The 15246-nt window shown below is 40.1% G+C and overlaps 1 protein-coding gene across 16 annotated transcripts in view; it reads left to right on the top strand.

Annotated features, from left to right (window-relative positions):
- Positions 1-15246, top strand: part of caska (calcium/calmodulin-dependent serine protein kinase a) — a 164783-nt gene that overhangs the window by 107552 nt on the left and 41985 nt on the right. For 9 of the 16 annotated variants that reach the window (XM_051403219.1, XM_051403216.1, XM_051403215.1 and 6 more), the window contains exons 6-13: positions 272-374; positions 2695-2870; positions 3232-3354; positions 5313-5396; positions 5532-5631; positions 6678-6695; positions 7309-7430; positions 12699-12776. In XM_051403219.1, the coding sequence (XP_051259179.1) occupies positions 272-374; positions 2695-2870; positions 3232-3354; positions 5313-5396; positions 5532-5631; positions 6678-6695; positions 7309-7430; positions 12699-12776 (804 nt within the window). Of the gene's footprint in view, positions 1-271; positions 375-2694; positions 2871-3231; positions 3355-5312; positions 5397-5531; positions 5632-6677; positions 6696-7308; positions 7431-8117; positions 8234-12698; positions 12777-15246 lie in introns of those variants that run through there. The other 7 variants (XM_051403220.1, XM_051403217.1, XM_051403223.1 and 4 more) reach the window with 2 other exon arrangements.

Genomic DNA, 15246 nt, shown 5'->3' with positions numbered 1-15246 from the left:
GAAACCAAACTTAAAAAATTGTATGAGTACAAAATGGTACCCCCAACAAACTGACATTCCACTGAAGATAATGAAGTAAAACCAAAAATGGAGATCACTGGTTCTCTGATCCTCCTACGGTGTTTGTTATTTGTGTGTGGTCGTGGTGGGTGATGGTTTGGGTGTGTCTAGCACATGTGATTTTTGTTATTTATAGGAGGGTGTCACTCTTTAATTAGCAAAATACGACCATTAAATCATGAGTTTCCCTACTGTCTTCTCTCTTTCTCAGCCTCACTGTGTGCTGCTGGCGTCCAAAGAGAACTCGGCTCCAGTGAAGTTGGGGGGGTTTGGAGTGGCCATCCAGCTTGGAGAGTCGGGACTGGTGGCAGGAGGTACAGTAAACACAACCGTACACACTAGAACCATGAATTACTTACTGTGATACTGTGCTCATTTTCAAAAGAGAATAAAACAGATTTTGGACATAGTGTCTAAAGCTCCAAGTAGAAGAATGGGAATGAAATATTCACTGGGTTCCTTGGTAATTGTACTCATTGTTCTGGACATTTTAACCATCCAGAAATGGGAGGATAGTCTTAGGGGTGCACGATAGTTATCGGGCTGATAACAGGAAATTATTACGTAATTCCGATAAGTCCGATATCACAACGAATAGCCCCGATAACATATATCATTTTGTCAGCATGGCAGTGCCCCGCTCTCACTATGAGACCTGAATGGCCTGCAGTGAATGCTGTGTTCAAGTGACGTTGGCATAATCAGAAAAACTCTTTCTGACTGGGAAAATTCAAGAATACCCCCTCATGTCGGAAAAAAACTCGTTAACTCGGTCATAATTTTGGTAGTTGCTGACTTGAATTGATATCCACAGTATTTTTCAACATGTTGCACATAAACAATAGAAACACGAACTTAACAAGGCCGAAAGAAAGACTACCAAATGTGGGAACTACCAAATGTGGGATGTATGGAATGCACTTTTTCAGTTTGTTTGCACGGACAAGTCTAACTTGTGTCAGTGCATTATGCACATTTTATTTATTGTTATTGAGGAATGCACTTTTTCAGATTGTGTTTACATAGAAATGTTTAAATCTAACTTGTGTCAGTGCATCAATTTTCCATATATATTTATTTTTTTGAACTTCTGGAATACACTTTTTCAGTTCGTAATCCCGCTGCATGTATTTGCAAGGGGTCTTTTTTTTTGAGAGGCTTGCCAATAGTTTTTCATTGGAAAAAATAAATATCAGCATTTAAATTTAAACATTTAAAAATAAAATTAAAAAAATAAATTTCATATATATTATGTGTGTGTTATCGGTTATCAGTATCGGCCTTTGGGAGCTGAAAGTTATCGGTTATCGGTATCGGTTTTAAAGTTTTAAATCATGCATCCCTAGATAGTCTGTAATATACATGGACATTCATACATACACAAGGACAAAGCCAACAATCTCCCAGGGGGGTGCAGAGGGAGAGGCATGAAGCAAAGATACTGTATGACTTCTACTTCCCAAGGATATCATTATCTCTGATGTTCACCGTGAATAAACATTTTATTTAAAAATTTAATAAAACAAATACTGGTGGATGGATGATGTATAACCTTAAGTTACTTACAAATTAATTCTAAAGTCTAAACTCAGTCCTCTTCGTCCTTTTCATGCCTCTCCTGTTGCTGCCTGAACCCACTGTGTCTTCGTCCCCAGAGACATAGTAAATCACTTGACCGTTAAATGGTTGCCACGTTCTGGTTTGGTCGCTCATTCCACCACCATTTTGCTAGTAGTGTTTAAACTCCCCCTGTCTTCAAGCTCCCAGTCCAAGTAGAGTCAGCTAATAGGACAACTAACTAGACAGTGGCAGCAACTAGTACAATTAGCATATCACAGTGCACCAGCAGGTGACTCCTGTGTTACAAGAGATAAGGTCCCTGTTGCATCAATCCCCTGATACTTTCATCCCGGTGACGAGGTGCAGCTCATGAACAGAGATTAATGTTTGTTTTTTTCTGAGACTATCGGACTAATGGAAAGTGCATCGACTAAGACTCTTCACATCGACTAACAATTAAGTCGACTATTAGCGGGCAGCCCTAGTAAATTTAATATGTTTTTACTCTGTTGTTAAAACGGCATTACATTTGGTGAAGAGCATCTTTTGACTTGTGTAGAACAAGAAACTCAAAGTTAGGACTTGTCAGTCTTGACTTTGGAATTGATTTGTTACTTGTTAGTCTAGTTTTGTAAGGGATGGCAACAGTCGACTGCACACAAAAAGAACAGAAATTGAAGTTTAAGTTTTAAACCTGGATGTGAAAAACTGTCAACTTTTATCAAGAAGTAGGAAACAAACCCAGACTAAAGGTTTGTTTCCTCTTTTGCGTAAGAAAGAGGAAACAAACAGCAAATAATGTACACGTTATTTGTAGGAGAACACTCGCAAGTTATCATGATTAGGATTATCTAGGAGTAGATACACACAAGAGTATTGTCACACGTTTCAGAGTAGGAAGCACAATCTGAGAACACTTCTTTTTTTCTAGTTCAGAGACCATAAAAATAGAAATGAATAGTCCCATTAAAGTAATTGTGTGTGTGATTTTGCTTGCATGTGCTTCCTTTTAGATATTCATGTCAATTGTACAGTCATTACCTGAGTCCATAAGTTATGCTCTCCTGTCTTCAGGTCGGGTGGGGACCCCACACTTCATGGCCCCGGAGGTGGTGAAGAGAGAGCCGTACGGTAAACCAGTGGACGTGTGGGGCTGTGGAGTCATCCTCTTTATCCTCCTCTCAGGGTGTCTGCCTTTCTACGGCACCAAGGAGCGTCTGTTTGAAGCCATCTGCAAGGGCAAATACAAGGTCAGGAAAATCTCCACAGCAGTTGAGTGCAAAAACACTTCCAAATATGCCCCCCCCCCCCTAAAAGGAACAACCCACACTTTCATTGGATTTCCATGTTATTTCTATAATACTTTACAGCTCTTTTAATTTTAACGAGTCTTCCATTTAGCTGAACAGTAGAAGAACTAATTTTCTGATTCACAGCTAAATTCAAATAATACGCATTTGGAAGAAGTCTTAAACAAAAGCTCCTTAAGTACTAGTGTGTAGGATTTAGTTGCATCTAACTGTGCATTCCTATTCTTATCTCCACTTGTTTTTATTTGTTTAAAGTATGCATAAGTAAATAAACAAAGTGTGTTTATGTCTGTGTGTGCAGATGAATCCCCGACAGTGGGGCCACATCTCAGAGAGCGCTAAGGATCTGGTGAGGCGCATGCTGATGCTGGACCCTGCTGAGAGAATCACCGTCTACGAGGCCCTTAACCACCCCTGGCTCAAGGTAATGCAGAGCATTCAGGAGCACTATTAGTTCATGTTTGTGTTGTTTATTCTTTAGTGGACTGTTTCCTGCTCCATCTTCACCCTCTGGTTACTACATACCCACCAACCGCCGTTTGCGTTGTTTTATATAATCTGTTTTAAAAATCAGTCTTGAACTGTGCGTTCCTATTCTTATCTCCACTTGTTTTGTAACCACCTTTTGCAAGAAAGAAGAAAAAAAAAAGTTAATGTTTTGTAATTTACTATGTTTACCATGCAAAAATCCACTCAAAAATCAAAAGAATGTATTTTCTGCTGTGGAAAAAGGTAAGCATGAGTTGTCTCTAAGACGTGCATTCAAAGTTTTGACTTTTGTGAAACTTTGAGCATGTTTTTGAGACGAGAAGAATAGTAAAACCGCCCAGCCTAAAGCCATCACGTAATGAGCACTGGCACAGTGGTGTTATTGCTTGTCGTGTGTTGTCAGCAGAAGCTTTTATTGTATCTTCTTCTGTGGACGGTGATGGAGGGGTACAACTATTTGACAATTCGACTGAGAGACTAGCAATTCATCTGGGATATCGTTCAAATAATCAGATTTTCGGAGCACCCCTGCTTAGAATGCTACATTTTAGTTCTTTACTCGTGTATCAAGTCCTGATCTGTCTTTGCTATAATTGTAGAAAGCTGAAGTTTAGACAAATCAACTTCTATTTGCAAGATTCAGTTGAAGCCTCTAATTATACACCACAACAATCTGAATGCAGCACCCCAGCACACACATTATACTCACATTGCCATATCAAAGAAACCCATGTACCATGTGCAGTACATAAACCCCAGTTCTTCTTTCAGTCTTAAATATAATTTCTCAACAGTACCCTTTGGCCACAGTGCTCTTTTTATATCCAGAAACTTATTGCAACATCGTCACCACAAGGCAAAACATCTACAGCATCTTCATGACAACAACACGGAAACAGTGCAATAAGACGATATTTCACGTTCTGCTTTATCAATTTAAATGCTTTTTTGACTTTCCATTGTGAGTCTGACAAAGCTGCGGTTGTGCAATGCCAAATTGGAGGAGTATTCTTTTAGTTAGAGGACTTCAGAGAGAAAGATCAAAAACCGAATGATCAAAACTGATACAGCAGAGGCGGATGACTTTTGTCCCTGGTATTGTTCAAACTGTTACAAGACCGGATCCTACATTTTCCATAATGCAAATGCAATCTTTCTACATCGTAATTTGCAGTACAGGGTTTCTGTTATATATTTGTAGTCTCCGAGCCCAAGCTGAAATGACTCGACCTGACAAAGCTCCCTCCAGAGCCACAAAACATGATATAATTGTTTCTGTAGGGATGGGCCTTCTGAGTCATTTCCATATTTGCATTAAACCTACTAGTTTTTAACGGCTAATAAAACAGTCTCAGTTTAATACTGATGCTTCAATATGACCTAAACAGACAGGACCATCACTATATAGTTATTCTTAAAGCTGCAGTAGGAAACTTTTATAAATAATTACTTTTTGTTATATTTGCTGAAACTTTCACTATATTGTATAACAACGTGGTAATATGTGCCCAATGGAGGTTTTTGTAGAAAACCTCCATAAAAAAGAAAGAAGAAAGAAAGGAAATTCAAAAGAAATCATTAACGGAATCTACAAAGAATCAGGCTGATGAGCAGAATCCATAATGGTATTGGTATCAATAAAATGTTATCAGTTCCCGTCCCTAGTTTGGTCTATGATGTATGACTGAAAACGTTATTACATCATTTTGGCTATAAAAAATTGTGACCACTCTATACGTTGAAAGAATACTGACATCCAAAGTGTCCAAAGTACTCGTGCTCATTCCTAGTTTCACAGGTTGAGTAGCACTCCTCGTGTTGTGAAATGATGGTCATGTGTACCCCTTTAAGCCTTTGGTTAAGTCATTTTCTTCTCTGTCTTGGAATTCCAAGGAGAGGGACCGGTATGCCTACAAGATCCACCTGCCAGAGACTGTGGAACAGCTGAGAAAGTTCAACTCCAGGAGGAAGCTCAAGGTTTGCACATAATAACTGGCAGCACACATTATCATATTTCACAACATTTGAGGCTTGTTGCCATGACACATTACTGTGTGTGAGATAAATAGTTAACACACGTGGATGCTGCTCCTGCTGCTGCTGTGTTTTCAGGGAGCTGTTCTGGCTGCAGTGTCCAGTCACAAGTTCAATTCCTTCTATGGTGACCCCCCTGAGGAACTTCATGACTTCTCCGATGACCCTACCTCCTCAGGTACACAAAGACACATGCTCATAGATTAACTTTAGTCACCCTTTCATCACTGACACACTTCCTTCCTCAAATGTCCTTTCTCTGGTTCTGCTTTCTGTGTATAGGACACATACAAAGCACATTCAAAAAAAAAAAAGGAAATAAAGCCTTGTGTTCTTCTCTTATTATTCAGGTTAATATATGCTGTGAAATCCAAACACTGTTGTTGTTAATGCTTTTAGTGCCAGTATGCTGACACTAACACTAGCAGACACATTTCTGAGCTCACAGTCTGTTAGCAGCAGTTAGCAGTTAGCTAATAGCTACAAGTAAATATCCCTCAGTAACCTCGGTAAATTCCTGAGAGTTGAGGCAGAGCAGCCAGAGGACATCTGAGGAAAAAACTAAAATATAACTTTCCCTTACAATCAAAAAAAACCTCTTCCGGATACAGAAACCTGAAGGGGTAGTCCTGAATCTGGAGCGGTAGTCCATAACTTAGACAGACTGAGCGGGTCCCTGTGGGTGCACTCAGCTGTGCTGTCTGGAGCTGAAATCTAGATAAAGACGAGCCAACGTCGGATATTCACGTAAAGTAGAAAAGGAAGTTGGAAACGTGAATTCTCAGCTTTTTTGCTCACAGAGATTACTTTTATATACATTTACCTTCTAACATATATGACAGAAACTAAAGAATAGCATAAACGGTCCCCTTCAATATTTGTACTATTATTATTATTATTAGTACTATCCTCTAGTGATTCAATTGCTGTTTGGTTTTTTTTAAGTTATTTTTTTGGCCTTTTGTTTTTGATAGACAGCTGTGGAGTGACAGGGGGGGTGGGGGGGGGGAGGGGGGATGACACACAGCAAGGGGCCGTAGGTCAGATTCGAACCCGGGCCGTTGCAGCAACTCCATATATGGGTCACCAGCTCTACCGACTGAGCTAACCGGGCGCCCCTATTCAATTGCTGTTTTTAACAATGATATTAACAACTGTGTTCATTTCAAACTGTCAATGTGTTTATTTGTGTGTCTGTTTCTATTAATGCTTCCCAACTGCTAGGACTGTTAGCAGCAGAACGTAGGTATCCGTTGGTTCTATGTGTGTTGTGATGATAGTTATAGTTAATAATTTAGACAGCAGAAAATGTTTCAGTCTTTGAGTGCATGTGCACGTTATCGACATATATGAAGATGGACAGCATGACAGCTCCCCAATAATGAATCCAAAACATCTTGATCGCCCCCTGGTGGTTGGTTGCAGAATAGGTCATAAACCCCACCACTTCCAAGTATATGTCAAATATATATTTCCCAGAGATGGTTTCTGCCATTTTAGGTATCCTTGATATTTTAGCGCTGATGTGTGTTCAAGCATTCATTTTAATTAGTTATTTGAAGCTATAAAAACGGGGCTTCAAATCATGACACACAGCTGAGCGCTGCACGTGAGTGGGTGTATCGGCGGGACCTCGATACCGCGATAACCCTGATCACTACTGCACAGACTCCAATTAACATCAACAGCTTAAGGTATTTTGGCTTCATTGGGAGGAGTGGAGAGGCGTCTTTCATCTTTATATGTCGATGGTACATGCTCACCACAAAAGCCTTCAGAGAACCTTGAATTGACTAATGGACCATTGTTCTGGTGTGTGTGTGTGTGTGTGTCCATGTGCATGTGTGTGTTGCAGGGGCTGTGTCTCAGGTGTTGGACAGTTTAGAGGAGATCCACGCTTTGACAGACTGCAGTGAAAAGGATCTAGATTTCCTCCACAGTGTTTTCCAGGACCAGCATCTACACACACTGCTTGACGTAGGTGCCATACACAAACACTAACACATGTTAGCACACTGGAATATATCCACCTTTATGAGTCATTCATTTTATTAATAACTAGTGAATGATTTAATTACACACTTTATGAAAGCTTCAGAAAGCCTTCATCACGTTTAATAACAGGAAGTGGTGTGTTTTATGTTTCCAGTAGTAGCAACTGCAGCTAGCATCTTTCTCTCTTTCTTGGCTGTCCTAAAATTAAATGAGCTTGTGTGTGTGTGTGTGTGTGTGTGTGTGTGTGTGTGTGTGTGTGTGTGTGTGTGTGTGTGTGTGTGTGTGTGTGTGTGTGTGTGTGTGTGTGTGTGTGTGTGTGTGTGTGTTGTATTATGTTAGAGGCTCTCCCAGTTGGTAAAGGCAACTCAGTTGAAGTGGGTTGCAGGAGTCTTGAGGATCTGCCAACTGTGTGTGGGTGTGGGTGGGTGGGTGTGTGTGTGGTGTCAGTGGGAGCCTGGGGCTGCAGATGTCTCCTTTTCAGCCTCAGTTTCACACCCCTGCCCTGCTCCAAGAGAAGGGGGAGCGCAGAAAAAGACAGAAGAGTGCAGCCTCAGACCGTGAAGGAACAATGGCTCCTATTGTCAGGCCTCAGTGCCATTCACAAGGAGCACAGCCTCCATCACTGTCTGTGCGGAGGAAAGTAGCCTCCACACTGCTGAAACACACAGAGGAAGCCAGAGATCCCGTAGACACTGAGCGGATGGAGCAGTCTGGCTCAGATAACATGTGTCTCGTTTGCACGCTGTTGGCTGTGTTTTTCTGACAAACCGCTTACCGTCTCCTGGGTGAGTGTGTTTTTCTTTCTGATGTTTTTGCAGGAAGAGCGTTTTGTCAAGAGGTGCCTCAAGCTAATTTGAAGTCAGCCCGGCATCCCCCTGTGGTTGTTTTTGGCATTTGACATGTATAATGAGGCGCTTTAGTCAAGTGAATTTCTATTTCTTTTTTCTCGGTTTCCAAAGCTCCTTAGGCTTCCCCTTAGCTAATAAGTTGCCCTTAAGGTGTTTGTCTTTTTGAGAGAGTTTGTTAATGCAGATGCATGCTCGAGACATGTGTTCATCCCAGAACCACCGTTTTTTGTTCTGGAGGTGTCCAGTTTTCACATATGGGGAGAGATGGGACATCTTCGTCCTAACAGAAATATACACATATTTTCATTCACATATACTCCCACAATAGACCTTTTTCACAGCAGCCATTTTAACATGAAATTGCAGGGTAAACACAGATGTTACCAATGACACTAATGGAATGACAAAGCATACAGCAAAAATAAGGTAAATTAGACTTTAAAGGGATAGTTCAAGTATTTTGAAGTGGGGCTATATGAAGTACTGATCCATAGCTAGTGCATTACCTACAAACGCCCCCAGTTTAGAGAAGCAGAAAGGACAACCAGCACAGAAGCAGAGCAATGTACTGTTATGAACTTATTTTAGCCACATAAAAATCAAAAATCATTAGTACGCTATAATAATTTGACCTCACCGTCAGACAGCCTTTTTCTTTGGTACTAACCAAAGCCTACCCCAGTACCTCCCCACTATAGATGATAGGTCATAATTTATAAAAAGAAAAACAAAGATTGCGTAATATTTCCAAGTTTCAAGCAGCTGAAATTGATGGAAATGTACAATTATTTTTTTTCTTTGAGTAACATTAAAAGCACTCTATAGGTAAAATGTTTTATTATTATAAATCTAGTACATTCTAAATGCATTATTACTGTTATCTTCAAACAAATATATTTTCTATTTTACCACCCATTTTGCACTGCCTAAATAATTTCTCTGTCTTAATAGTATCTTTCCATCTGAGGAATCTTATTTCCAGCCAGGTATCAATTGTAGTGGGATCGGCCTGTAGCCATTTATAACTGATTGTTTGTTTTTGCTGCTGCTGTGAATGTTTTCTATCTAATTAATCTGGGGGTCTAAAAAACAAACCACATTTGAAAACTTTCTTTTAGCTAAGAGAAAACTAATTTTAATTTTTACATGAATGGGCTTTTTCACCCAAAACCTTATTTCACATCAACACATTGAATGCATATAGCTGTACATTTCGAAAAACACAGCAATGAAATGCAAATCAGTTTCTGCCGTATCCCATGAGCTTCTGCAGCGAGTGGAACTGGCCCAGGCCACATAATAACAGGTGGTTGTACAGTATATGGGGGCGACATTGTAACCCCTATCTCTGTTAAGAGGCGGTTTCTAGTATTAGATGGGAATCAGTGCATTTGACCCAGTGGATGCTGTGGCTGGTTTTGGGCTGATGTCAGGTACTCTTGCAGTCTTCTTCTTGCCTTCTTACCGATTTAGTTTCGTCTTTGTGGGCGTCCTCTTTTTTGGATTTAGAAGCAGAGATGTGTCAAAATCAACCATCTTCTGGGGCATTCTGGTAGCTCATGTAGTAGAGCTGGCGCCCCATGTCCTTGCTACAGCGACAATGGGTTTGATTAAAGGCAATAAAAATGAAGCCTCTTCCACCATAACATCACAAACTCTGAAGCTGTCCTCAGTACAGGGTTGTCATGAATCCAGAATTTCAAACTTCGATGCAATACTAGAAGGGTGCGAAGGTGAAAAATACACAGAATCTGAACCTGTCTCAGTCTCACTTTTTTCATTCTTCACACAATAACTATTGGTGTGTACAACCCAGTGCAACAATGCAAATATGTTCCAGCACACTTATAAAAAGTGTGTGCGCAATTCAAATCTCACCTCTCTCAGGCTCTTGGCCTCGCCTTTGAGCGCGGCTGCTTGGTCTGCTATAAACACTTTTTTCAGCAACAACATATATAAACAGACTGTAAAAAGAAAGAAGGTACAAGAAGAAGAAAGTAAAAAAATCCTTGTTTCTGGGAAACTTTTTTTTTTTTTCTAACTGTGTCTTAATAAGATATTCCAGCTAGTATTGAGCTCTCTTGAAGCAGTAACCAGTAATATCCCAGCAGAGGAACAAGATTATTTTACTTATTTTAAGAGGAAGACCACTGGCACAACTTCTCAGTTTAAGAGAAAGTGGTCTTGTCCCAGTGTTGGAAATGAAGTAGCTGTTTAGTTTTTCATTGTTTGAATAAGAACGATAAAAATAAGAATGATTCTGGTTCTTCTTCTTACAGTCTTTCAGTGGTTAGATTTTTATGCTAGTTTTAAGAATTCTAGCCAAGTAAAACTGGCTTACCCCACTGGCAGATTAATTAGCTCAATACAAGAAAATGTGATTATATTTAAAAATATGTGGCTTGTTTCTAGAAGGCCTGTTATGTGTGTATGTAGATTAACCCTAACCCTAACCCTGCTGCAAAAACAGAAGAGAACTGAACTATCTGATACAAAAGCACGGTTTGTGACACTCTGTGTGTGAGTGTGTGAGTGTGTGAGTGTGTGTGTGTGTGTGTGTGTGTGTGTGTGTGTGTGTGTGTGTATTATGCAAGACTCCATGCTTGTGCACTCCACAGCAGGTTAACCAAAAAAACACAGCAGACAACTTGCTCTTCAAACATCGTTTTTGACTATGATAATAGTTGTTTTGGATGAGTCTGCATTATTTGTTTAAAAGAGGCGTCTTCTGCTTTGATTGGAGCCCCATGCCTTTGTTGGGACGGTTTCAGGGCCATTTTGTCTACAAACATACAATATCTTAAATCCACCCACACTCGTCTCTGACTAGCTCCATACAAGCCTGTCTAGTCAGTGCAGTTTATTAGTCAGCTGGGACTTTTATAAACAGAGCTCTTGTGTGTGTTGTCCTTCAATCATAACAGTTCCTTTTTGTTAAAAGTTCATGTTAAAAAAAAAGGAAAAAGTGGTATTGATGCTCTTAAGACCAACTAAATCAAAGAAAGAGAGACAGAGCTAAGGACACATCAAAGAAAAACTGCTTTTTCACTTAAAACACCAAACTTTCAACCATATAATATGTTCCTGCAGTAAGAGATGACTTATTTAAACTGCAGTGGGTTACTTTTATAATAATAACCTTTTGTCTATAATCTGTGAAACAAGGCAAGAATCCATCAGGCCTGAAGGAAAAGAACCAATTAGAGCCGAGAAAAGGGACAAAGCTTTGTCCCAGAAAGATAAATAAACTGCGCATCTTGTGGCTCCAGCATTACTGTCTTACACTGAAAACTGGTTAAATAAACTGATGTTCCTGGATTAGATTCTTTCTAACCTTAGAATTTAGACTTCTTCTGTTAAATGACAAAAGTGGTCGGTAGAGACATGTTTATATCTCCAAGTCAGGTGTTGAAAAAAACATTTTGTAAATATCCATTTCAAAAATGTTCAAATGTTTGAATGAAACCCATCCTTACATTTTACAGAGGTTTACAATATTAATAAAAGCAAGAATAAGGAAAAATAATGTGTCAATATCTATCTATCAGGTTCTTATCGATCCTGGTGGAGCCTCCTGCCACGGTCCTGCTCTTCCGACCACTCAAAGCGCTTTTACACTACGTACACACACATTCACTCAGTGATGGCAAAGCCCATCAAACAGTAAATAACATTCATACACACTCACACAGTGATGCACAGCATCGGGAGCAATTTGGGGTTCAGTATCTTGCTCAAGGATACTTCGACATGTGGCACCAGGAGCTGGGGATCGAACACACAACCTTCTGATTAAGGAACGACCCGCTTTACCTCTGAACCACAGCCGTCCCCAGATTGCCATCGCCAATACTGTTGTTGCTGTGCACCTGTCTGTCTGTTTGTCTCTTTGTCTGTTTCTGTCTTCTGTCTGTCTGTCTCTCTCTCTCTCTCTCTCTCTCTCTCTCTGTCTTCTTTCTCTCTCTCTCTGTCTCTCTCTCTCTCTGTCTTCTTTCTTTCTCTCTCTCTCTCTCTCTCTCTCTCTCTCACCCCAACTGGTCGAGGCAGACGACCACCCACCTAGAGCCGGAGGATCTGTCCTAGGTTTCTGCCTTTTAACAGGCAGTTTTTCCTTGCCCTTGTCGCCAAGGTCTTGCTCATGGTGGTACTGTTGGGTCTCTGTAAATAATGTTATAAAGAGTTCGGTCTAGACCTGCTCTATTTGAAAAGTGTCCTGAGATAACTTCTGTTATGAATTGGCGCTATACAAATAAAATTGAATTGAATTGAATTGAATCTCAGATGTGCAGCCATATCCAGCTTTGAGGAGAGTCATTGATCATGTTGACCTCTTTGTGGAGGTTTTTGTGTTGCTCTGCTCAGTTTCACTGACTGACTGACTCATCTTGATCTTTTGTTTCAGCTCTACGATAAGATCAACACCAAGTCGTCTCCACAGATCAGGAACCCCCCCAGTGATGCCGTTCAGAGGGCCAAAGAGGTGAATAAACACACACAAACATACACTCTTTCTCTCCTCCACATTCACATACTCTAACTTTGCACATTTGACCCTTCCTAAGCCCCGCCCCTTTTTGCTCTGAGCTCCAATAACAACACAGAGCCAACCTTGGTCATCTTTTTCCTTTCCTGTACTTAGATATGCTATGTGCTAGGCTAATCTATGTTGATTCTAGTTTAGTATAGTCACATCATAAGTTAACTTGCTAATGTTAAATGCTAGCTAAGCTACATCTGAAAGGTAATGTTAGCAAAATACTAGCTAACATGCTATTTCATTTCCATAAGATAAAATGAAATAATCCTTATTATCCCACATCAACATCAATCATTAGCTAGCTAGTTACATTGAAAAGCAAATGTTACCAAAGTGCTAGGACAGCGGAGGACAGCGGAGGACAAGGTTTATGAAATAAAATGAATGTGTGTATATTATTGTATGTCATTTATTAATTATTAGCATCTCATTGTCCAGATTGTCCATGTTTTTTTTTTCTTGTGTCCTTCCTTAACATTTTACACCTACTGTTGCCGATATTCTCTGCCGGTCTCCCGGTACCGTCCTGCTCTCATCCACTAATATGACCTCCAGTGTGCCGTCTACTGTCTGCCGGACTACATGTGAATGCATAACATTAGGTGGCTAGCTAACGTTTCGCTAACATTAGCTAACATAAGATGTGACTACATGTGTGTCATTTTTTTCTTTTATTATCTGTGGTTGTCTTTTCAACATAGATTAGCCTAGCACATATCATATCTCAGTACAGGAAAGGAGGAAGCTGACTGAGGTTGTGACCGAGCAACAGGCTTATGTGTACTCCATGTTTGTTGTGTTCCTCTTCACGTGATGTGTGATAAGGAATTGAATATACTGTACAGATGACAGACTCACTGACTGCTGGCCTCTCTCTAGAACACCTTAACCTCACACTTCTGTCAGTGCTCTGGCTGTATTAATCCTTCTGGCCTCTTGCTCACCAAAGCTCTAACTCGCTGTGTATCATTCTGCTCACCTGCTCTGCTCATTTAAAGCAGCGTCCTAGGTGTGGGGTTTGGGTACAACCAGAGGCCCTCAGCGTGTGTCCAGGGTGGCCTCAGCAAAGTGGGAATAATTCAACTATAATTTAAAACCTTAGAGCTAATATTAATTTTAAAAAATTATAAGAAAATATTGTAATATTTAAAGGAAAATGTTTAAACATTTAAAGAAAGAGTTCTCTCTCTAGGACTGTTGACATTTGTCACGTCTTGCTGAAAACTGTTAATATTGGATCAGTGTAATTCAGAGCTGTCATGAGAAAAAATTCAATTATTTGAAGGTTTAAAAGGTCATTCATGCCATTTGAGCAAGTTTTCTTGGGGACCACAAGAACATCACAAATTTTCCAATTTTTAAATTGATGGGAAAAATCAGTTTGGTTCGGTTTTTGAAATATTGACCTAAAGGTTTTTGATTTTTGACTTGCAGTGTCCACAGTCCAATAAGGTTGAAGCTGGATTATACATTATGCAAGCAGTCATTGATTTATATTTCAGCATCAGATTCACACATTGATAGCACTACAGCAGCTCTTTGATTCTTTCTTTCGATTTTATTTTTTTATTTGATTCCAGTGTGAACAGGTGAGTGCCCTGAAATGACTTGCATGATGAACGTAGATCTATAGTGACGTAAAAGTCAAGTGAATCCTGATATTCAGTGTTCACACTGAGGTCACATTGCAAAAAATCAGTTACTGAAAAGAAGATTACGGAGCTTTTTTTATTTGCTCCACGTTGTCTTCACTATGAACAGACTCCACCAGCTTTAGAAACTTCAGAATCAGAAACGTGTTTATTGCCAAGTAAGTTTACACATACAAGGAATTTGTCTTGGTGCATTAGGGTTAGGGTGCATAAAAATCACAAAAAAGTACTTTTTAAATATAAATTAAGATAGAAAGATCTAAAGTAAGTAAAGTAAGTAAAAATGTATTGCATATATACAGGGTGGGTTTAGGAGTCAGTGTCAGTGGGGGATCCGGGCCTTGTTAATGAGGCCAGCTGCGGACGGGAAGAAACTGTTTTTGTGGTGTGAGGTTTTGGTCCTGATGGTCCGCAGCCTCCTACCAGAGGGAAGTGTTACAAAGAGTTTGTGTCCAGGGTGGGAGGGGTCAGCCACAATCTTGCCTGCACGCCTCAGGGTCCTGTTGGCGTACAGGTCCTGGAGGGATGGCAAATTGCAGCCGAGCACCTTCTCAGTAGATCTGCTTGGTATTATGGGATGGTGGGTGGCGCGTATGCAAGAATAGACTGGGTAAAAGGTGGCCAGTTTCAAGCAAGCAGATGCAGACACTGCCACACACTTCTAGTGCGTTATAAGTGATGATTGAGAGTGATTATGTTTACATGATTCTATGCATTGTTTTTTCATTTTCAGTAAAATGTACATTAAGTATTTAATTCAA

The sequence above is a fragment of the Dicentrarchus labrax genome, unplaced genomic scaffold, assembly GCF_905237075.1.
Source record: "Dicentrarchus labrax unplaced genomic scaffold, dlabrax2021, whole genome shotgun sequence".
In the NCBI taxonomy this organism is placed as follows: domain Eukaryota; kingdom Metazoa; phylum Chordata; class Actinopteri; family Moronidae; genus Dicentrarchus; species Dicentrarchus labrax.
Note: the sequence above shows the minus strand (reverse complement) of the source record. Positions and strands in the feature narration are given on the sequence as shown.